The 25,000-nt window shown below is 40.9% G+C and overlaps 1 protein-coding gene across 1 annotated transcript in view; it reads right to left on the minus strand.

Moving 5' to 3' along the window:
- Positions 1 to 25,000, minus strand: part of LOC137628688 (uncharacterized) — a 48,928-nt gene that overhangs the window by 6,992 nt on the left and 16,936 nt on the right. Inside the window, exons 2-7 of the mRNA XM_068359838.1 lie at positions 22,325 to 22,456; positions 17,233 to 17,300; positions 6,689 to 6,810; positions 4,149 to 4,323; positions 3,163 to 3,272; positions 1,332 to 1,468 (exon numbers count right to left, since the gene is read on the minus strand). Coding sequence (XP_068215939.1) covers positions 1,332 to 1,468; positions 3,163 to 3,272; positions 4,149 to 4,323; positions 6,689 to 6,810; positions 17,233 to 17,300; positions 22,325 to 22,456 — 744 coding nt within the window. The remainder of the gene's footprint in view (positions 1 to 1,331; positions 1,469 to 3,162; positions 3,273 to 4,148; positions 4,324 to 6,688; positions 6,811 to 17,232; positions 17,301 to 22,324; positions 22,457 to 25,000) is intronic.

The raw sequence follows: 25,000 nt of genomic DNA on the forward strand, positions 1-25,000 counted from the left end.
TGGATACACAAATATGCATTTTAGGAGAGGCGTTTATCATAGAAGCTGATCACTACAGTATCTTATGATTATTATTGGCTAACCAGAATTGAGTCATCCAGAAATAATAAGTCAAATTTTGTACTCTGTATACTGTATATTCTTAGCCTACATATTTAGAATAATGCAGCAGGTCTACAGTAGACGAAGTGGTATGTAAATTATTAATAAAATTTTGGTAATTGTTTACAACATCACGCTCTCCATTTACTCCAAAATAATGCAATCCTGCAGTTTTCATCTTCTTGCACAGTAATTAGGTGGTTATTTAAATTCTGGGAAAGCAATAATTAGCAAGATATGTTGAGGAAGGGGGAAGGGGTTATAAAAAGAAAATAGCTCGGTTTCCTCACCAAACGACTTGGAACTGACATGTCAACATAGTCAACCTAACAGAATTTGTGATGCCAGCGTACATAATCAAGTTCATGATGCCAGCGTACATTTGATATACTGTATATTCAAAATATACTTAATTAAAAATGGATTAATTACTCAAAAGTGTCCATAAAATATGCAATTTACAAATAGTGACACTTTTGAGTAATCACTCAATTTTTTATTAAATATATTTTGAATATACAGTATATCAAATGTACGCTGGCATCACGAATTTCTGTTTATGTACGCTAGCATCACAAATTCTGTTTGGTTGACTAAGTTGACATGTCATTTCCAAGTCGTTTGGTAAGCAAACCAAGCTATTTTCTTTTTAAAACCCCTTCCCCCTTCCTCAACATATCTTGCTAATTATTGCTTTCCCAGAATTTAAATAACCACCTAATTACTGTGCAAGAAGATGAAAACTGCAGGATTGCATTATTTTGGAGTAAATGGAGAGCGTGGTGTTGTAAACAATTACCAAAATTTCAATAAGTTTTGAGAGCATTTATCCTTGATAACTTCATCTAAACTTCTGGTAATAAGATAAACTGAAAAGCATTTCAACACTCCATGATGCCGATGGTGGAGATTCGTCGGTAGGCGCCATGTATTGTTGACAGGAACAGTTCTCTACGATTTAAAGTTAATTTATGTTTTCTTGATTTATGAACAATTTAATGATGCAATGATCATAGAAGAAAAATAAAGTAAACTCGGTAATTAGATTCAAAACAGAAAACCATACGATTTCAGAAGGGATGGAGAAGAGAAAATAGAATCAAAATAAACTAACATATGTTCTACTTAAGCAAAACAGAATCAAAATACGCATAAACTTTATAAACGAGCAAACACGGGCCCAAAGCTGTTTTCATGGTAAATACCTCACGAATTCTGTTTCCACTTACTGTTTAAATCTTCTGGAATACACGACACTGTTTGGTCTATGACAACGTCAGTCCTGCCTCTGTAAAACCACAGGACGACAGCAATCACAAGGACACTCCCAGCTACTGCGCCCACACTCACGTAGAGAAGGTTAGGCCTAGGAAAAACAGTATTGATAAGTTTGGGCCTATGAAAGAATAGTTATTAATAAGTTTAGACTGGAAAGAATAGTTATTAACAAGTTTAAGCCCATGAAAGGATAGTTATTAATAGGTTTAGACAGGAAAGAATAGTTATTAACAAGTTTAAGCCTATGAAAGGATAGTTTAGACGGAAAAAATAGTTATAAATTTAGGCCTACGAAAGGATAGTTTAGACTGAAAAGAATAGTTATAAGTTTAGGCCTATGAAAAGATAGTTTAGACTGGAAAGAATAGTTATTAATAAGTTTAGGGATAGGAAAGAATAGTTATCAATAGGGTTAGGGCGAGGAATGAGTAGATCTCAATAAGTTTAGAAATAAGAAAGGATAGTTATCATTAAGTTTACTGTAGGTATAGGAAGGAGTAGTTATCAATAAGTTAGGTATAGGAAAGAATAGTTATCAAAAACTTTTGGGCTAGGAAAAATAGGTATCAATAAGTTTAGACATATGAAAAAATAGTTAGACATAGGAAAGAATAGTTTAATAAGTTTAGACATAGGAATGAATAATTATCAATAAGTTTAGGTTTAGGAAAGTATATTTATTAATAGGTTTTTTAGACCTTGGAAAGGATAATTATTAATAACAATAAAAAACTACACATATAGATTAGGTGAATTTTCACAATCTTTGCTCGATCTCAATATTTTAAGATAATTAATTTGCTATATTTTATCAAACATGTTGCTATATTTATATAGTTACGTATAACTAAAAAGTTGAGACCTATCACGCTATAGTCCATTTCTTTTAGCGAGTCATATTTGCACCGACTCGCAACGGTGCCCTTTTAGCTTGGAAAAGTTTCCTGGTCGCTGATTGGTTAGAATTATTTTGTCCAATCAATCAGCGATCAGGAAACTTTTCCGAGCTAAAAGGGCACCGCTGCGAGTCGGTGCAAATATGACTCGCTAAAAGAAATGGACTATAGATTTCTTTTTAAAGGCCAACTGTATCTCTGTGTTTATAGAACATACAAACATGTACATACGCTACTGGGGTCTAAGCGATGTCAGGCAGGGCAGCCGATCAGGACTACGGTCTACCCCAAAGCCAAAGCAAAGTCATTGTTATTATTATTATTAGCTAAGCTAAGCTACAACCCTAGTTGGAAAGGCAGGATGTCATAACCCTAAGGGCTCCAACAGGGAAAAATAGCCCAGTGAGGAAAGAAAATAAGGAAACATATGAACTACAAGAGAAGCATTGAACAATTAGAATAAAATATTGTAAGAACCGTAACATTAACATAAATCTTTCTTATATAAACTATAAAAACTTAAAAAAAAAACGAGAAATAAGAGAGAACAGTGTGCCCGAGTGTACCCTCAAGCAAGAAAACTCTAACCCAATACAGTTGAAGACCATAAATAAGAGATATTTGATAATTCAATACTCATGAGTAATAGGAGAATCAATATTACTACAGAACCAAAAACATGAACAGCCATTGCCTAGCCCTCCTTGGTCCTAGCTTGGGTAGAGAAGGGGTTTAGGCGCTGATGATATGTATATATGGCCAATATCTAGTGCACTGTCACTGTCCCTTGCCTCTGGTATTCACAACCAACCTTTAAACATGTTAAACACAATATCACAGAGAGCAAGAACGTGAAATACATGGAACTGAGGTTTTTCAAACTTACGGGGCAGTTGTTTGGGAGTATGGAGTGTCGGTGGTCTCCACAGTTTTCGTGATATCGATGTGAAATGGGTCGTGGCCGTCTTTACATTTCATTCTTAGGTTTTTGGAAAACTGTGAAGAAAGATAATTAAAACAACGTTAGCTATTTAACATCAATGAATTTAGTATCAAGGTTATTTTCTAAAATAGGCCAAGCGTGTTGAGATAGTTCGTTTGTTTGTCAGAAAACGTAAATTGCTACAAGAAACGGAGACGGAAATGAGAGAAGAAGAAAGCTTAACTTTCTGCGTTGCCACACAAATCTCTCTTCATAGTTTATATATTATGACAGATCTAATTTTAACGTTGATCCTGAGATATCTTATATTCGCTACTTCTCATATAGTTATTTGTTTCCTTATCTCTTTTCCTCACTCGGTTATTTTTCCCTGTTGGAGCCCTTGGATTTACAGAATTTTGCTTTTCTAACTAGTGTTATAGATTAGCTAATAATAATAATAATAATGATGATAATAATAATCTATACTATTCTACTATTAGCGTGCCTTTTTCCCATTCGTATGGGGTAACACGGTTGCCTTCTTTTGAAGGGCTGCTTTGGCTTTTGGGGTGGAACGTAGTCTTAATAACAACAACAACAACAACAATAATAATAAGAGGAGGAGGAGGATTAGTGGGACTTGTTAGTTAGGATAATTATGGTCGCCGCCAAGATTCCGGGCGAAATAAGCCCCACCCCCGGATGACGTCATAGCCAATCAAATTGTCTCCCACGTGATTTGCTATGACGTCATCAGGGGGTGGGGCTTATTTTGCCAGGAATCTCTTCCGTTAAACAAATATTGCTCTGAATCAGGATTACATCTCAAAGGCTTTTATGGAAAGAAGACATGACAGAAACTCTTCACTTGGTGATAGCATGTACAGTGAGCAATAGTCCTAATGGTAGACACATTTTCAATATAAACACAACCAAGCAGGACTAACCTTGACAAGAACTTTTTTCTGATCAGTGTAATTTCCAGGTATGACAATGTCAGTAGCTGATACTACCTTGTTCTTTGTGGCCAGCAGTTTTTGAGGAACCCGCTGATAGACCTGAACATTATAGTCCTTCACGTGTTGTTTAGGCTTCAGCCTGATGACCAGATGGGTGTCATTGCTATTAAAAAGAAAAAAAAAATATTTTTTTAGAGTGGATAAAATAAACAATTGGTCATATTTGAAAAATGGATGTTGTGAATGGGCTAAAGTTCAGAAGAATCTCAGGTAAAGTTCAAAGTTCATCAGTAGGAGCTACACTGAGCTTGTAAAAGTAGTTCAGAATCTATCAGTGGCAGTTGCACTCAGTTTGTGAAAGTTATTTAGAATCTATCAGTGGCAATTGCACTCAGTTTGTGAAAGTTATTTAGAATCTATCAGTGGCAGTTGCACTCAGTTTGTGAAAGTTATTTAGAATCTATCAGTGGCAATTGCACTCAGTTTGTGAAAGTTATTTAGAATCTATCAGTGGCAATTGCACTCAGTTTGTGAAAGTTATTTAGAATCTATCAGTGGCAATTGCACTCAGTTTGTGAAAGTTATTTAGAATCTATCAGTGGCAATTGCACTCAGTTTGTGAAAGTTATTTAGAATCTATCAGTGGCAGTTGCACTGAGTTTGTGGAAGTAGTTTAGAATCTATCAGTGGCAATTGCACTCAGTTTGTGAAAGTTATTTAGAATCTATCAGTGGCAGTTGCACTCAGTTTGTGAAAGTTATTTAGAATCTATCAGTGGCAATTGCACTGAGTTTGTGGAAGTAGTTTAGAGTGGCAATTGCACTGAGTTTAAGAAAGTTATTTAGAATCTATCATTGGCAGTTGCACTGAGTTTGTGAAAGTAGTTTAGAATCTATCAGTGGCAGTTGCACTGAGTTTGTGAAAGTAGTTCAGAATCTATCAGTGGCAGTTGCACTGAGTTTGTGGAAGTAGTTTAGAGTGGCAGTTGCACTGAGTTTGTGAAAGTAGTTTAGGATCTATCAGTGGCAGTTGCACTGAGTTTGTGAAAGTAGTCTAGGATCTATCAGTGGCAGTTGCACTGAGTTTGTGGAAGTAGTTTAGAATCTATCAGTGGCAGTTGCACTGAGTTTGTGAAATTAGTTTAGAATCTATCAGTGGCAGTTGCACTGAGTTTGTGAAATTAGTTTAGAATCTATCAGTGGCAGTTGCACTGAGTTTGTGAAAGTAGTTTAGAGTCTATCAGTGGCAGTTGCACTGAGTTTGTGAAAGGTATTTAGAATCTATCAGTGGCAGTTGCACTGAGTTTGTGAAATTAGTTTAGAGTGGCAGTTGCACTGAGTTTGTGAAAGTAGTTTATAATCTATCAGTGGCAGCTGCACTGAGTTTATGAAAGTAGTTTAGAATCTATCAGTGGCAGTTGCACTGAGTTTGTGAAAGTAGTTTAGAATCTATCAGTGGCAGTTGCACTGAGTTTGTGAAAGTAGTTTAGAATCTATCAGTGGCAGTTGCACTGAGTTTGTGAAAGTAATTTAGAATCTATCAGTGGCAGCTACACTGAGTTTGTGAAAGTAGTTTAGGATCTATCAGTGGCAGTTGCACTGAGTTTGTGAAAGTAGTTTAGAATCTATCAGTGGCAGTTGCACTGAGTTTGTGAAAGTAGTTTAGAATCTATCAGTGGCAGTTGCACTGAGTTTGTGAAAGGAGTTTAGAATCTATCAATGGCAGTTACACTGAGTTTGTGAAAGTAGTTTAGGATCTATCAGTGGCAGTTGCACTGAGTTTGTGAAAGTAGTTTAGAATCTATCAGTGGCAGTTGCACTGAGTTTGTGAAAGTAGTTTAGAATCTATCAGTGGCAGTTGCACTGAATTTGTGAAAGTAGTTTAGAATCTATCAGTGGCAGTTGCACTGAGTTTGTGAAAGTAGTTTAGAATCTATCAGTGGCAGTTGCACTGAGTTTGTGAAAGTAGTTTAGAATCTATCAGTGGCAGTTGCACTGAGTTTGTGAAAGTAGTTTAGAATCTATCAGTGGCAGTTGCACTGAGTTTGTGAAAGTAGTTTAGAATCTATCAGTGGCAGTTGCACTGAGTTTGTGAAAGTAGTTTAGAATCTATCAGTGGCAGGCTGGTAGTTGCATTGAAGAACAAAAGAGGTTTGTGGAAGTACTTCAGAATTAATTAGTGGAAGCTGCACTGAAAAACTTAAGAGGTTGGTGAAGGATTATTAATCTATTATACAGAAAACCAAATAAGCTGTCTTTTGGCTGTATTCAGAGAATGTTGTCTTCCAGCTATCTTTTAAAAAGGCTTTCTTTTAATCGAGCTCATTCATGTCAAAAAAATTAATTATGGCTGTTGCTCTTTTATTATTTTATAAACAATATATACCAAGTATAAGAAGAAGAAGAAGAAGAATCCTTGATATTACCCACAGTAACCCCCCCCCCCCCACCCCCTCCCCATGTTAAGACACACTTACAGCAATGCCCCCTTGAGAAGACTACAGAACACGAAATGGAAATAATATTTACAACAGTAACGGATAGATGATATCATCCTGTGGGATTCCAGGTAAGTCAACTTCATTTGAAAAAACGTTTCCACACTTGATTATTGCTCGCTCTTTTCTGCAGCAGGTCACCTTGCCCTGGTGCTGAAAAGGACAGAGATTACTGGGTAAATTTGTATTGTATTACAGGGTGTGATTTTGAACAGAAAATATATGTTTTAATTTGGGGGGTAAACTTCAAGTTGCCGAATTAGTTGCTGTTATTACGGAAGAAATGAAGCTGAAAACCGGTTAAATCACGTTATTTCCTACAGGAAAACATATATTTTCTGTTAAAATTGTTAAATATAATTACTGTTGTCATATATGTTGTGTTAAAATATTTAAATATAAGCACTTGTTCAACGGTGTCACTTTCCTTACGAATGTACTGCGAACGATAACATTAGCAACGTTACCAATGATACTCAGTGTTACCAACGTTCCTGTATGGTACACAGAGTTACCAACGGCAAGATGATATTACTAACGATAGCAATGCTAGAAATTTCCATACGTATTTTAAATAATTTTTCCATGTAAGATTTACTCAATATATAAAAAGTACAAAAAGGGCACAGAACCTAACAAACCCACCTAACCTAACCTAGTAGTATGACAGGTCACAAACCTCAGGTATTTACTGAGAATGGTAAAATTCTCCATGTTACGAATGATACACAGAGTTACCAACGGTACGGTGACATTACTATCAATAGTAATGATAGATATTTCCATATGTATTTTAAATAATTTTTCCATATAAGTTTTACACAATATAATTGGCCCCAGAACCATCCTCATCCCCGTCATAGGAGTTAAGCCGTCAGTCTCACCCTCCCGTGACCCGCAAGTTTCGACGTCTTTTTCATAAAGGTAAGTCATTCCTCAAGTCATTATATGTGTTTTGTGACCGGGGAAGTCCTAGGTTAGGTTAGGTGGGTTTGTTAGGCTCTGTGCCAATTTTGTACTTTTTAGAAGTCCTAGGTTAGGTTAGGTGGGTTTGTTAGGCTCTGTGCCAATTTTGTACTTTTTATATATAAAAAGTACAAAATTGGCACAGAGCCTAACAAACCCACCTAACCTAACCTAGGACTTCCCCGGTCACAAAACACATATAATGACTTGAGGAATGACTTACCTTTATGAAAAAGACGTCGAAACTTGCGGGTCACGGGAGGGTGAGACTGACGGCTTAACTCCTATGACTAGGATGAGGATGGTTCTGGGGCCAATGTTTATGTAAAAAGTGGTTTGCAAATAATATTATCTTTCATGGGTGTAGACGACTTTTTCCCAAAAATGTACCTTTATAAGAAGTAACGGTATAACCACAACGGTGTTTCTTTTTGGTTTTAGGTATGTTGGTTTCGGTATTACAATAAAACACGTGAATGACTTTCCTGTAAGATATAAGGGAACAGCACTTGGGGCACTGTAAGAGTTGAGGAATTACATTGTGTGCTTTCAGGAAATTATTAACATTAGTTGAAGAATCATAAAAATCGCCATGGAATTTAGAAAATGCTTTTAGGTACGGAATACTGCAGCCGTTACAAGTTTCTATAACTTCCTCCATCGCAAAATATGAAAAAATAAATCTCACTTTGATGGAGTACCTGCAGTAAGATATGTTTTCCCATGGCGGGCAGGCGCCAAGTGAGTGGCACTGTGCCGGTTGCAGAGGGCAACCGGATCAGTCTGTATCTGAGGACGCATTAAACTACATGTCTCCAGCATCGTGTATCTCTTGTCCTATCTTGACATCCAATATGGCGCAGTGATTATCAAGGACAAACGCGACCCTCACCATGCCCTTCCAGCGCCGCTCAATGCAGTCCACCCCAAGGGCCGCACGCCCTGTCGTCCCCCGTGGACTTGTCCCTGCCCTGCAAGAAGCCAGGCAAGCCGTGGCGGCACAGCAACATATGATCAACGCTCTCCGTGACCGGCTTGCGACACATGCTACCCCTGCACCTCGTGTCCCCGCGTCTGCAGCCCCGGAGAAGTGCGAAATTGAGCTGAAGCCCGCTGCATTCAGGTCCTGGAGGAGGTCGATGGAATGCTGGATCGAACTGTGCAGACTACCGCCCCACGAGGTCGTCCACCACATCAGGCTATACTGCACACCCCATCTGCAACGGGCGCTAGATGCCAGATTCACGTCACAGGAATGGGGCAACCTCACCGCTACGGAAGCCATGGACTTTATTCGCGATATTGTGTTGCGTTCTACAAATCGTGCCGTATTATGGTCGGAGTTTTTTAACGCGGTACAAGGCCCAGGAGAAAGTGTCAGTGATTATTTTTTAAAGTGTTCTCAGAAGGCCACCGATTGCAATTTCCAGTGCCCTCAGTGTCAGTGTAATCTGGCTGAATATATGTTATTACCCAAGTTAATGGTGGGCCTAAGCGATGAGGCTATGCGCCGCCATGTATACCAGTGTAGCAATGATATCAATAGTGTTAGTGCCCTTAGGGCCAAGTGCTGTGCATATGAGGCGGCCCGCGTCGACGCCGCTGCTCGCCAATGCAACTGGAGGGAATCTGCTTGTGCAGCTGGCAGCGAAACACCTGAGGCAGATCATCCAAGTGCAACCGTCGCTGGCACAGGCAGGGGTCCCCCACCCCCTTCCTGCGGGAACTGCGGTGGGCGCCATGCCCCTGGTAGAGCTTCATGCCCCGCTAAATCCGTCTTATGCAACGGGTGCCACAAGCAGGGCCACTATCACAGATGCTGCAGGAAGTCACAGGCAAAATCGGCAGGATCCCCGACGGATGTGTCTAGTGCTACGTCTAGTGCTGTGCTTGTTGCAGGCGCCAACCTTGCCCGCCACCCAGTAGTGGAGGTGACAGTCGTGCACAACGATACGGGAGTACGAGTGCCAGTCACCGCCGTGGCGGACACTGGGGCACAGGTATGTGTGGCCGGGCCCTCCTTGCTGTCGCACCTCCAAGTCCGCCCAGCAGCTCTCACACCCCGGGCCGGTTTGCGGGATGTGGCAAACCTTCCCCTGAAGTGCCTTGGATCTGCCGTGTGCCACGTCACCCTGCAAGGTCGCACCACGGAGCAGGACGTGTACTTCGTGCAGTCGGCAAAGCACCTCTTTCTGTCGTTGAACGCTTGCAAGGATTTAACGCTGATACCCAAGGAATTCCCCTATCCCTCCCCCGCGGTGGCACACGTGAGCCTGTTCGATGGCACAGCCAGGCGGGCCGCCCAGGTACCACCCCGACCTGCCGAGGTGCCCATGCCACCCCAGGAGGAACATGCGGCCAGGTTGGAAGCCTGGCTCCTACAACATTTCGCTACGACGACTTTCAACACAGCCAGGAAACCACTACCAGTGATGCAGGGGAAACCGCACCGTATCCACCTGCTCCCAGGAACTACGCCTTACGCATGCCATACCCCAGCATCAGTGCCGAAACACTGGGAAGAAGAAGTGAAGGCCCAGCTCGAAGAAGATGCCGCCCGTGGCGTTATAGAACCGGTACCCGCTGGGCAGCCAACCGAATGGTGCGCCCGTATGGTGGTCGTCGCCAAGAAATCAGGACAGCCACGCCGTACAGTCGACTATCAGCGCCTCAACGCATCTTGCCTACGGGAGACACATTACACCCCTGCCCCATTCGACATGGTGTCCGGGGTTCCTAAGCACACGTTCAAGACCGTGGCGGACGCGTACTGGGGATACCACCAGGTGGAGTTAGACGAAGAAAGCCGCGATCTAACCACATTTATTACCCCCTGGGGAAGGTTTCGTTACCGTCGTACACCCATGGGGCACTGCTCCGCTGGCGATGCGTATACCAAACGGTTTGACGACGCCATCCAGGATATCCAGAGGAAATACAAGTGCGTGGACGACACCTTACTCTACGACGACAACATCGAAGGGGCCTTCTGGCATGCCTACGACTTCCTCGAAACATGCGCAGCCAAGGGTATCACGCTTAAGCCGGAGAAATTCCAATTCGCCAGAAGGGAAGTAGACTTCGCGGGCTTCAACCTGGGCTGGGAGGCCTACAAGCCAACAGAGGAACGTTTGGCGGCCATCAAGAACTTCCCGATGCCACGTCAGCCCTCTATCACCGACATAAGGGCTTGGTACGGATTTGTCAACCAGCTGGCGCCATTCCTCGCAACAGCCCCTATCATGAATCCGTTCAGGGAGCTCCTCAAAAAACCAACGGGGAAGGCAGTGTACTGGGACGAGGCACTCCGCACCAAATTTCATCACGCCCAAGATATGATATGCCAACTAGCGAAGGACGGACTGGCCTACTACGACAGGAGCCGCCCCACAGCAGCGATCACCGACTGGAGTAAAGAAGGCATAGGGTTCGTCATCCTTCAACAGTACTGCTCATGCAGCTCCGCCAATACGCCCTTTTGCTGCACGGGTGGGTGGCGCCTGGCACTATGCGGCAGCCGCCATCTCACCGCCGCTGAAGCTGGCTATGCTGCCGTGGAAGGGGAGGCCCTTGCCGTAGCCTGGTGTCTCCAGAAGGCGAGGCTGTTCTTGCTGGGGTGCCCCAACCTCACAGTTGTGACGGACCACCGCCCGTTAACCAAGTTACTGGGGGATCGTGCCCTCACGGAAATCTCGAACCCCCGCCTTTTCAGGCTGAAGGAGAGAACTCTGCAGTACCGATTCAGGGTCAAGTACCTGCCAGGGAAGCGTAACAGCGCGGCGGACTTCCTGTCCCGATACCCCGCCTTAAAAGCCGATCCCAGCGCCTACGACATGGACCTCGACGAAGACCTCACCGACACCATGGCGGCCGCCGTCGTGGCAGCAGTGGAGCACGACAGCTGTGTCGTGGACGAGGCGAGAGTTAGGCACGCCGCTACCATCGACCCCGTGTACCAGCTGCTCACGGCCAGAGTCCTGGCCGGGGACTGGGCCGATAGGAAGTCCCAGGAAATTGCGTGCCTTCGGCCCTTTTACAGTGTCAGGGAGAGGCTGGCCGTTATCCAAGACTTGGTGACATATACGTTCGAACAGGGCAACGTTCGCCTAGTTATCCCGGAGCCTCTCCGTCAGCAGGTGGCTGCCAACCTACACGCGGGGCACCAAGGCCTGGACTCGATGCAACGACGAGCGCGCCAGACGGTATACTGGCCTGGACTCGAGGGGGACCTGCAGTATCACCGATCCTCGTGTGAAGAATGCGATGTACACGCACCATCTCAGGCCGCGGAGGAACTCATTATCACGCCGCCCCCAGAGTACCCCTTCCAGATGACGGTTGCAGATATGTTTCAGCACGACGGACACTCGTACATGGCCTACGCAGACAGGCTCACAGGGTGGCTGGAGCTCGCCCACTTCCCCCACGGAACCTCCTCCTCCTACATCAAGACTCAGCTACGTCGCTACTTCGCCAGATGGGGGGCCCCGGAGCAAATTTCCACGGACGGTGGCACCAATCTGGCAAGTGAGGAAATGGGGGAATTCTTCAAGTTATGGGGCGTGTCTGTGCGTCTGTCATCCGCCCAGTACCCGCAGTCCAACGGCAGGGCAGAGGCCGCAGTCAAGATTGGGAAGCGGATAATAATGGCGAACACGGGCAGCAGCGGCACCCTCGACACGGACAAGTCCTCTATGGCTATCCTGCAGTACCTCAACACCCCCCTCCGCGGAATAAACAGGTCACCCGCCCAGATGGCAGCGGGCAGGCAGCTCCGAGATGGCGTACCTACGGCTCGCTGGCACCTCACGGTAGACAAACACTGGGGGGCAACCTTACGGCAGAGAGAACGTCAGATGGCCGACAGTGGTGCTGCCCTCACCAGGACTGGACCGTCCAGAAAGCTTCCAGCCATCAACCCGGGATCCCAAGTACGAGTGCAAAATCAGGCCACTAAGCTGTGGGACCGCACCGGTACCGTAGCGGAAACGCTCCCATACCGACAGTACCTAGTCAAGCTAGACGGCAGCGGGCGCCTCTCCCTCCGCAACAGGAAGCACCTGCGTCTCACATCATCGGGGCCCCAGCCTAGGCAGGCCACACCCGCTACGCATCCAGCCACGCCCACGCCCGAGCAGCTACCAGGCAGTCACCCCACGCCCAGCCCACATGCAGCACGGAAGCCACGCCCATCACGGTGCACTAGAAGGCCTGCGTGGATGGATGACTACATGTGATCATCGTACATTACAGCGGCACCTGCATACATTTTTTTTTCTTTCTGTCTTTTATTGCTTTTGCTTTTCATATTATTCTATGAACATGTATTACCCGCACATTGTATTTTGCATTCCTGACAGCTATGTACCTGTCTTCTTATTCTTGCACATGCACCCAATTTAATCCATGTATATCCATGCATTATTTTTTATCATTGCCTCTCCATGTATACCCATGTATTAATCTCGGGGGGGGATGATGGAGTACCTGCAGTAAGATATGTTTTCCCATGGCGGGCAGGCGCCAAGTGAGTGGCACTGTGCCGGTTGCAGAGGGCAACCGGATCAGTCTGTATCTGAGGACGCATTAAACTACATGTCTCCAGCATCGTGTATCTCTTGTCCTATCTTGACATCCAATACACTTGAAATGACGGACACCTTACTAGGACAAAGGTTTCAAGGGAAAAGGATTTTGTGGAAGGGGTATGAACAGACCACTCAAAGAGATAAAGGAAGGGGGGTAGAGAAATATCAGTTGACAACCCCCTTGTGTAAACTTTGAATACGTATCGGTTCGTGATTGGTTAAGGGAAAAACAACGGAGTCTAGAGGGTAAACATGAATTAACTAAATAGGGAAACTAGTCCAGAGAAAGTATTTATGTGAAACTGGGGAGTGAAAAGGAAATAACTAAAGAAATAAAAACAATATAGGAAGATAAAATGGAATGTATGATAAATAATATTGAATGGGAATATAAAATGAGATGATTTTACCATGAATGAACTGGATGGGGAAACTAGTCCAGAGCAAGTATTTATGTGAAACCGGGGAGTGAAAAGGAAATAACAAAAGAAATAAACCGAATATAAGAAGATAAAATGGAATGTATGATAAATAATATTGAATGGGAATATAAAATGAGATTATTTTAAAAGGTATACGATAATAAAACGAGTAATTGGAGGGGGAAAAGCTTCTGCGCAGGGGGAGGGATTTTTGCGCAGGTCGAAAACTGGTATGCACGAACTTACGTAAGTACGGGTGCTAATGTTAGCATGGAATGCTAACATTTGATCTACATGAGACGTTGGCAGCACTGGTTACTGTATTTTTTCATGACACAATCTTTGCAACGGCGCCTCCAAAGTTTATCCAGATCTACTGTTTTGTATTTTCCTCCAATTATAATACATTCAAGAACGTAATGTATAGAGAAAAATAGGCTTGTTTTACGATTATATATCGTTTCCCCAGTATGTTTTCCCCACCCAAAACCCCGAGTTCCCGCTGAGGGTCCCCCATTATCGTAAGATATAGATGTATATATATTTCTGAAACTATTCATTTGCGACGGGAACGAGTGTCATTTTCGAAGAGAGCGTAATTTTTTCCTATAAGAAAAAGTAGTTGTTTTCCTAGGTTACATTGCCCTGTAATACACTACAATAAAACCGATTACTGCTAGTAACTTATATCGTTATCAATGCTCTTATTTTTATTTTTGTATATTTTATACTTAACAAAACCTAACCTAACCCAACCTAACATTATCCACTTTTATTATAGAACAACATAGGAAAAGCTTTACTAATAAAGAAATGAGGTTTTACATTAGAATACTCCCGATTTCTTCGAAAATAACCTTTATTTCCTTCGCAAATAAATAGTTAATAAGATATACCCTAATGAAGGCCACTCAGTGAGAACCAGGAGTTTTGAGTGAGGAAAATTTTCTGGGGATTCAATAAATGATTGTAAAACTAACCTTTTCTTCTCTATATATTATTCTTTGTGACAATAAATCCACGACGAATTACACAAAATATTGGCAGTCTATGCTCCTGAGTAATTTCTCATTTGTTTGTTTACATCCCACAGTTCATAGTATCCATGTGTAAGGCAACCTATTATTTGTAATTTACTCTACTTTTAGGACCCCGTTGTAGTTACAATGTTAGTGTATATGAAGAAATAAGGTAGGGCATTATTTATCATTTGCTTTTAGGGTTTGTGACCTGGGAAGGGGACTCTCGGGGTGCTTGGCCCCTGTCTTAAGTCAACTCCATTCTTGTCATTGTCATCATCAAGAAGCGAAGCACTCAGAAGAAAACGAATAAAACAAAATGACTTAATTAGCTTCCGTTAGTGAGCTGCTATGGGCCTATACATAATATACTGGGCTTTTATTATCATTATCTTCGTTATCCACGAACGAGGGATGTTTCTAAATGCCTTTTAATCAAAACTGACTGAAGATAATACTAATTATCTATCGAGCCTTGTATTTCCTTTGTTTCATCTATGATTCTATACATACTCTGAAATTTCTCTCTCTCTCTCTCTCTCTCTGGGGGAAATCCTCACATCCCTGAAGGGATTGGATTAATCTACAGACAATTACAGTCAGCCTACAGGTACACAGCTTCAATAGACATGCAGGTTCAATGACATGTATGCATGGTTAATCTACAGGTACACGGGATCATTCTACAGGTTTGCTGGTCTGTCTAAAGGTTTGCTGGTCAATCTTTAGGTTGCAGAGTTGATCTATAGGTATGCAGGGTTAATCTATAGATACAAAGGACCATTCAATAGGTTTGCTGGTCTGTCTACAGAATTGCTAGTTAATCTACAGGTATGCAAGGTTAATCTGAAAATACACAGGATCATTCTACAGGTTTCCTGGTCTGTCTGCGGGCTTGCTGGTCTGTCTACAGGTTGCTTTGTCAATCTACAGGTATACAGGGTTAATCTACAGGTCTTTTATACTACTGCTAGAGAGTTATAGGGTCTTTTGACTATCCAGACAGTACTACATTGGATCCTTCTCTCTGGTTACAGTTTATTTTCCCTTTGCCTACACACACACGACAAATAGTCTGGCCTATTCTTTACTTATTCTCCTCTGTCCTCATACACCTGTCAATACTGAGATTACCAAACAATTGTAATTATTCAGTGGCCACTTTCCTCTTGTTAAGGGCAGAGGAGACTTTTTAGCTTTGGTCTGCAGCTCTTCTAGGAGAAGGACACTCCAAAATCAAACCATTGTTCTCTAGTCTTAGGTAGTGTCATAGCCTCTGTACCATGGCCTTCCACTGTCTTGGATTAGAGTTCTCTTTCTTGAGGGTACACTCAGGCACGCTGTTCTGTCTTTTGTTAAATTTTTTATTGTTTATATGGGAAATATTCATTTTAATGTTGTTACTCTTCTTAAAATATATTATTTTTCCTATTTCTTTCCCTCAACGGGCTATTTTCCCTGCTGGAGCCTCTGGGCTTATAGCATCCTGCTTTTCCAACTAGGGTTGTAGTTTAGCAAGTAATAACTATAATAATACAGTATCAATCCACAGGTACACAGGGTCAATCTACAGGTTGCAGGGTCAATCTACAGGTTGCAGGGTCAATATACAAGTACACAGGGTCAATCTACAGGTTACAGGGTCAATATACAGGTTGCAGGGTTAATCTACAGGTACACAGGGTCAATCTACAGGTTGCAGGGTCAATCTACAGGTTGCAGGGTCAATATACAGGTACACAGGGTCAATCTACAGGTTGCAGGGTCAATCTACAGGTTGCAGGGTAAATATACAGGTACACAGGGTCAATCTACAGGTTACAGGGTCAATATACAGGTTGCAGGGTTAATCTACAGGTACACAGGGTCAATCTACAGGTATACAGGGTTAATCTACAGGTTTCAGGGTTAATAAACAGGTTTCAGGATCAATCTACAGGTACGCAGGATCAACCTACAGGTTGCATTGTCAATCTACAGATGTACAGGTTTAATCTGCAATTATACTATATCAATCTACAGTTTTCAGGGTCAATCTACAGGTTTCAGGGGCAATCTACAGTTATACAAGGTCAATCTACAGGTTTCAGGGGCAATCTACAGTTATACAAGGTCAATCTACAGGTTTCAGGGGCAATCTACAGTTATACAAGGTCAATCTACAGGTTTCAGGGGCAATCTACAGTTATACAAGGTCAATCTACAGGTTTCAGGGGCAATCTACAGTTATACAAGGTCAATCTACAGGTTTCAGGGGCAATCTACAGTTATACAAGGTCAATCTACAGGTTTCAGGGGCAATCTACAGTTATACAAGGTCAATCTACAGGTTTCAGGGGCAATCTACAGGTACACAGGATCAGTCTACAGGTTTGAGGGACAATCTACAGGTATACAGGATTAATCTACAGGTATACAGTACTACATCAAACTGTAAGCTACAGTTTACAGGGTCAATCTACAGGTATACAGGGTTAATCTACAGGTATACTTTATCAATCTACAGGTACGACAAGTCAATCTTCAAGTACCAAAACATGTAAACAAAGTAAATCTTCAGTTAATAAAATAAATTCTCACCTGGATAACATCTATATCAGCGAGGTCCCACTTAGTTTTTGCAGTCTGCAGCACAGCATACGACTTTTCTGATAAAAGAAAATACGTAAATGTTCAAATAGAATGAAATCGAGGCTTATCTTACTCGTATTCCCCAAATTTAAGAATTTCATCAGAATCCATTAGCAGCAATTTTAGTTATTAAAAAAAAAAAAAAAAAAAAAAAAAAAATAGATAGACCCGATAAGGTAATTAAGAGAAATAAGAAATATTTTGTATTAATCTGATTTAAGAGGTTTGTACAAACCCTATAGATTCACTTGACGTTTGTGAAAAGACAGTTAAATTCACAGGGGAAGTTTGTGAAAAGACAGTTAAATTCACAGGGGAAGTTTGTGAAAAGACAGTTAAATTCACAGGGGAAGTTTGTGAAAAGACCGTTAAATTCAAAGGGGAAGTTTGTGAAAAGACCGTTAAATTCAAAGGGGAAGTTTGTGAAAAGACCGTTAAATTCAAAGGGGAAGTTTGTGAGAACACCGTTAAATTCACAGGGAAAGTTTGTTAAAACACTGTTAAATTCAAAGGGGAAGTTTGTGAAAAGACAGTTAAATTCACAGGGGAAGTTTGTGAGAACACCATTAAATTCAGAGGGGAAGATTGTGAAAACACCGTTAAATTCACAGGAAAAGTTTGTAAAAACACTGTTAAATTCACAGGGGAAGATTATGAAAACACCGTTAAATTCACAGGGAAAGTTTGTGAAAACACCGTTAAATTCACAGGGAAAGTTTGTGAAAAGACAGTTAAATTCACAGGGGAAGTTTGTGAAAAGACCGTTAAATTCAAAGGGGAAGTTTGTGAAAAGACCGTTAAATTCAAAGGGGAAGTTTGTGAAAAGACAGTTAAATTCACAGGGGAAGTTTGTGAAAAGACAGTTAAATTCACAGGGGAAGTTTGTGAAAAGACCGTTAAATTCAAAGGGGAAGTTTGTGAAAAGACCGTTAAATTCACAGGGAAAGTTTGTGAAAAGACAGTTAAATTCACAGGGGAAGTTTGTGAAAAGACCGTTAAATTCAAAGGGGAAGTTTGTGAAAAGACCGTTAAATTCAAAGGGGAAGTTTGTGAAAAGACCGTTAAATTCAAAGGGGAAGTTTGTGAAAAGACCGTTAAATTCAAAGGGGAAGTTTGTGAAAACACCGTTAAATTCACAGGGAAAGTTTGTGAAAAGACAGTTAAATTCACAGGGGAAGTTTGTGAAAAGACCGTTAAATTCAAAGGGGAAGTTTGTGAAAAGACCGTTAAATTCAAAGGGGAAGTTTGTGAAAAGACAGTTAAATTCACAGGGGAAGTTTGTGAAAAGACAGTTAAATTCACAGGGGAAGTTTGTGAAAAGACCGTTAAATTCAAAGGGGAAGTTTGTGAAAAGACCGTTAAATTCAAAGGGGAAGTTTGTGAAAAGACCGTTAAATTCAAAGGGGAAGTTTGTGAGAACACCGTTAAATTCACAGGGAAAGTTTGTTAAAACACTGTTAAATTCAAAGGGGAAGTTTGTGAAAAGACAGTTAAATTCACAGGGGAAGTTTGTGAGAACACCATTAAATTCAGAGGGGAAGATTGTGAAAACACCGTTAAATTCACAGGAAAAGTTTGTAAAAACACTGTTAAATTCACAGGGGAAGATTATGAAAACACCGTTAAATTCACAGGGAAAGTTTGTGAAAACACCGTTAAATTCACAGGGGAAGTTTGTAAGAACACGGTTAAATTCACAGGGAAAGTTTGTAAAAACACCGTTAAATTCACAGGGAAAGTTTGTTAAAACACCGTTAAATTCACAGGGGAAGTTTGTGAGAACACCATTAAATTCACAGGGGAAGTTTGTGAAAACACTGTTAAATTCACAGGGAAAGTTTGTAAGAACACTGTTAAATTCACAGGGAAAGTTTGTGAAAACACTGAAATTCACAGTGGAAGTTTGAGAGAACACCATTAAATTCAGAGGGGAAGTTTGTGAAAACACTGTTAAATTCACAGGGAAAGTTTGTGAAAACACCGTTAAATTCACAGGGGAAGTTTGTAAAAACACCGTTAAATTCACAGGGAAAGTTTGTTAATACACCGTTAAATTCACAGGGGAAGTTTGTGAGAACACCATTAAATTCACAGGGGAAGTTTGTGAAAACACTGTTAAATTCACAGGGAAAGTTTGTAAGAACACTGTTAAATTCACAGGGAAAGTTTGTGAAAACACTGAAATTCACAGTGGAAGTTTGTGAGAACACCATTAAATTCAGAGGGGAAGTTTGTGAAAACACTGTTAAATTCACAGGGAAAGTTTGTGAAAACACCGTTAAATTCACAGGGAAAGTTTGTGAAAACACCGTTAAATTCACAGGGAAAGTTTGTGAAAACACCGTTAAATTCACAGGGAAAGTTTGTTAAAACACCGTTAAATTCACAGGGGAAGTTTGTTAAAACACCGTTAAATTCATAGGGGAAGTTTGTGAGAACACCATTAAATTCACAGGGGAAGTTTGTGAAAACACTGTTAAATTCACAGGGAAAGTTTGTAAGAACACTGTTAAATTCACAGGGAAAGTTTGTGAAAACACTGAAATTCACAGTGGAAGTTTGTGAGAACACCATTAAATTCAGAGGGGAAGTTTGTGAAAACACCGTTAAATTCACAGGGAAAGTTTGTGAAAACACTGTTAAATTCACAGGGGAAGTTTGTAAAAACACCGTTAAATTCACAGGGAAATTTTGTTAAAACACCGTTAAATTCACAGGGGAAGTTTGTGAGAACACCATTTAATTCACAGGGGAAGTTTGTGAAAACACTGTTAAATTCACAGGGAAAGTTTGTAAGAACACTGTTTAATTCACAGGGAAAGTTTGTGAAAACACTGAAATTCACAGTGGAAGTTTGTGAGAACACCATTAAATTCAGAGGGGAAGTTTGTGAAAACACCGTTAAATTTACAGGGAAAGTTTGTGAAAACACCGTTAAATTCACAGGGGAAGTTTGTAAAAACACCGTTAAATTCACAGGGAAAGTTTGTTAAAACACCGTTAAATTCACAGAGGAAGTTTGTGAGAACACCATTAAATTCACAGGGGAAGTTTGTGAAAACACTGTTAAATTCACAGGGAAAGTTTGTAAGAACACTGTTAAATTCACAGGGAAAGTTTGTGAAAACACTGAAATTCACAGTGGAAGTTTGTGAGAACACCATTAAATTCAGAGGGGAAGTTTGTGAAAACACCGTTAAATTCACAGGGAAAGTTTGTGAAAACACTGTTAAATTCACAGGGGAAGATTGTAAAAACACCGTTAAATTCACAGGGAAAGTTTGTTAAAACACCGTTAAATTCACAGGGGAAGTTTGTGAGAACACCATTAAATTCACAGGGGAAGTTTGTGAAAACACTGTTAAATTCACAGGGAAAGTTTGTAAGAACACTGTTAAATTCACAGGGAAAGTTTGTGAAAACACTGAAATTCACAGTGGAAGTTTGTGAGAACACCATTAAATTCAGAGGGGAAGTTTGTGAAAACACCGTTAAATTCACAGGGAAAGTTTGTGAAAACACCGTTAAATTCACAGGGGAAGATTGTGAAAACACCGTTAAATTCACAGGGGAAGATTGTGAAAACACCGTTAAATTCACAAGGCGTTTGTGGAAACCTAAGAGCTTCACAGAACGTTTAGTCTATATATTGCTACTAATAGTTTTCTCGAGCAGATGATTCTACTCTCTTTGCATCAATTCCATCTCCTGAATGTAGATCTGGGGTTGCTGAATCCTTTGATAGAGATCTAGCTGAAATTGGCGCATGGTAGAAATTATGGGATATGAAGTTGAATCTTAATAAAACCCAAAGTATGATTGTAAGTAAATCAAGGACAGTGGCTCCTCAACTTCCAGATCTCATCATTGATAATATTTTTTTTAACACTATCATTCTTATAGAAATTAAGGTGTGATTCTTTGATAGCAAATTTACTTCTGAGAAGCACATTCAGTCTATCTTTCTTCAATTACACAAACATTGGCTTATTGAGAAAGTCTTTTAAGATTTTTCGGTGATCAATCTGTTCCGAAGTGTTGCTGATTCTCATCTTAATTTGTTGGACAGGAACTTACGTTCTATTAGATTTCTTATTCCGTCGTTCAATTAGTTCATTATGCATGTTGGATAAATTTTTTCCTAATTCTGACCATCCTTTACAATCAGATCTTCCTGGACAATACCATCCTGTACATAGTACTAGATATGCATTTAATTCTAATAGTCAGGCCTTCTTCATCATAAGTCTCAATACTACACAGTATTCAAGAAGTTTTATTCCAGCTGTGACCAAGTTCTGGAATGATTTTCCTAATTGAAAAGTCGAATCAGTAGAACTTCAAAAGTTCAAACTTGCAGCGAATGTTTTTATGTTGAACGGACTGGCATAAATATCTTTTCATAGTTTAGGTATGAAATATCTATTTTAATGTTGTTACTGTTCTTAATATATTTAATTGTTCATTACTTCTCCTGCAGTTTATTTTCTTTCCTCCCCAGGCTATTTTTCCCTGCTGGAGCCTTTGAGCTTATAGTAACGTGTTTTTCCAACTAGGGTTGCAGGTGATTTATTTCGTTAATCTTTCTTTCATTGAGGCATTCGGTCATCAGGTCTTTCATTGGGTATGGCACTGTTTACAGGTTCTTGTAAGCGTCATACCCAAAGGGTAGAAGGTAGGTTCCCCTCCCAAAGGACAGAAGGTAGGTTCCCCTCCCAAAGGACAGAAGGTAGGCTCCCCTCCCAAAGGACAGAAGGTAGGTTCCCCTCCCAAAGGACAGAAGGTAGGCTCCCCTCCCAAAGGACAGAAGGTAGGTTCCCCTCCCAAAGGACAGAAGGTAGGCTCCCCTCCCAAAGGACAGAAGGTAGGCTCCCCTCCCAAAGGACAGAAGGTAGGTTCCCCTCCCAAAGAGAGCCGTTTGCGCCAGGTTACAGGCGAGCGATACTGGTCATTTCCCTGAGGGCGAGCGAAGCCTTTTGAACAATACTATGATGATAAGCAAAGACTGAACTCACATAAGTTGATAACCAGCGATACTAACCATTTTTAGACTCTGGATTACAGAGCGGTTTTCCATCTCCACACGCTGCTCGGTCTACCACGGTAGTGTTGTATCTCACACTTAAGGTGGAATTCTCCACGTCTGCATCGATGCGAGTCACTTGGCACGGATCTACCGACGAAATGATAATGATAATGATAATATGTGGTAATAATTCTACAGGATACATTGGGATCAAGCCAATTACTTTAGGTGAAAAGTGTTAACAACTATTTTCTCCGGACGCTACAACTGACGGACTATAGAATTCTTATTTGAGGAATGACAATAATATCAGAAAAATTTATGATAATAACACAAACATTGCAAACAAAGAAACTAAAAGTACTGTAGGTAAAACAAAGGCAGATGGAATGAACGAGTTGTATGAGAATTTAGAAACATCAAAAGGTCAGATAATCTACAAAATAGCGAAAAGCAGAAAGAGAGCAACTGAAGATGTGACACACATCAAGCAAGCAGATCAAGGACACAAATGGGAGAGGGTAATCCGAGAGTAAGAGCAGTCTCAGATACCTTCAGCGAAGAAGTAAAAAAGTGCAATTGACGAAATGGGAAATGGAAAGGTTGTCGGACCTAACCCAGTTGAGGTGTTGAAATGTCTGGGAAGAGAGGGTGTGGATATACTCAGTGATTTCTTTAAAAAGATCTACAATCATGAATAAATGCTGGACAGCTGGGGAAAGTGTCATGGTCCCTATATACAAAGGATAGTGGGATATATAGGACTGCTCAAAACATAGAGGGATGAAATTGATATCTCATAATATGAAGATCTATGAACGAATTATAGAGGGAAGAATAAGAAATAGAACAGCAGTAAGTGGATAACAATTTGGATTTATCCCAGGAAATGGTACAGTAGATGCAATTTTTGCATTGAGGCAAACAATGGAAAATATGTAGAAAGACAGAGGGGACTACATCTGGTTTTTATTGATTTGGAGAAGGCATATGATCGGGTACTTATAGACAAGACGTTTGGAGTTGTATGAGCGGGAAGGGTGTTTAAATGTATATAAAAGTAGATTAGGATATGTAATTAAAAGTTACCACCTACGTAAAGAACACTGTCGGCTTAACAGGTGACGGGCCGAGAGAAGGTTGTGACTCAAAGGCAGGTTGAAAGCAACTGAGTAAATTTATTATAGAACACTCTCCTTTATATACAAAAGCTCAAAGCAACAAGAAATTTCATGTTTAGATAACAGACACTGTTACAGAGGGAGAATAGCAGACATGTTTAATCTGTGTTCATTTTAGTGCGAGGGAAGAGCGAAGATACAAGCACAATATATACACAAAATGAACTATGTACGATCGTGTGACACACGGTTGGTACAACAGGCTCTCTAGAGGAAAACAAGCAACAAAGTCACACTAAGATTCATCCTCCGACTGTATAGACATAGATGAACCAGTAGAAGCTGTTTTATTTACTCACCCGAGTTCTCCTCCTGCAGAGAAACACCGTGCAATGGACAACATGAAATATTATTATCATTCGAGACATGTTGATGACATCACTCACTCTGGTGTTATTATTAGCTTAATCTCTTCTGCGGTTTTCTTCTCCACTTATTATCCGGGTTTCCCTTTCCATATTCGGATCTGCGATGGACGATTCATTGGATTATTTATGCTTAAGTTTGTTTTACAAGTTGGGAAGTATTTGGTATTAATTGGTTGTTGAGAGAGAGAGAGAGAGAGATGAGATGAGAGAGAGGAGTGAGAGAGAGAGAGAGAGAGAGAGAGAAGAGAGAGAGAGAGATGGTGTTCCTATATCCCGAGCTATCGGAGATTTGATTTCACCCATAGTAATAATTTTGAGAGAGAGAGAGAGAGAGAGAGAGGAGAGAGAGAGGAGAGAGAGAGAGGAGGAGAGAGAGAGAGAGAGAGAGTCGAGTATAATATTTTCTTATCCTTCGTAGCCTAAATTGTCCTCGTTCTTGCATAAAAACAGTTAGTCATCGTTACTTTCTTGACATTCGCATAAGCTAGCCTAAAACCTCGCATTATCCCCATTGTACTTTTCCTTAAGGGCTGTTTTCCTCATCCTATCCACACAGTGTAACCATGCGCTCTACAGGACGTATAGTCCATTTTATTTAGTGAGGCAGATTTGCACCGACTCGCAGGGGTACCCTTTAAGGTCGGAAATTTTTCCTTATAGCTGATTGGTAGATGTAATTTTTCAAAATACTTCCGGACAATCAGCGACCAGGAAACTTTTCCGAATTAAAAGGGCAACCCTGCGAGTCGGTGCAAATCTGCCTCACTAAAGAAAAATGGACTATAGAACATTGCTTATTCTCAAATCTACACAGCCGAAGGACTTGGGAAACCAGACATTCTTTAGCTACTTCGTGATATCTTCATATCTTTATATCTTCAGTCTTTTTGGATGTTTGGCGGGAGCTTCTATATTTATTTTCGCTACCTTCTATATACTATTGTCTTTTTATATTTATTTTATATTGCCTAGAGAATATTCTTACCATATCTTTGTAAATATATTCGAATTTCGAGTCAAACCTTTTAAGCTCATGACCAGATACTGTGTCTTCGTTCTTTTTATTTACTGTATTTTGTATATTTTATATTACTTAAAAACTCGTCTTAGATCATGTCTTCTAAGTATATTCCAGTATTGTA

This window comes from Palaemon carinicauda, chromosome 36 (assembly GCF_036898095.1).
Source record: "Palaemon carinicauda isolate YSFRI2023 chromosome 36, ASM3689809v2, whole genome shotgun sequence".
In the NCBI taxonomy this organism is placed as follows: domain Eukaryota; kingdom Metazoa; phylum Arthropoda; class Malacostraca; order Decapoda; family Palaemonidae; genus Palaemon; species Palaemon carinicauda.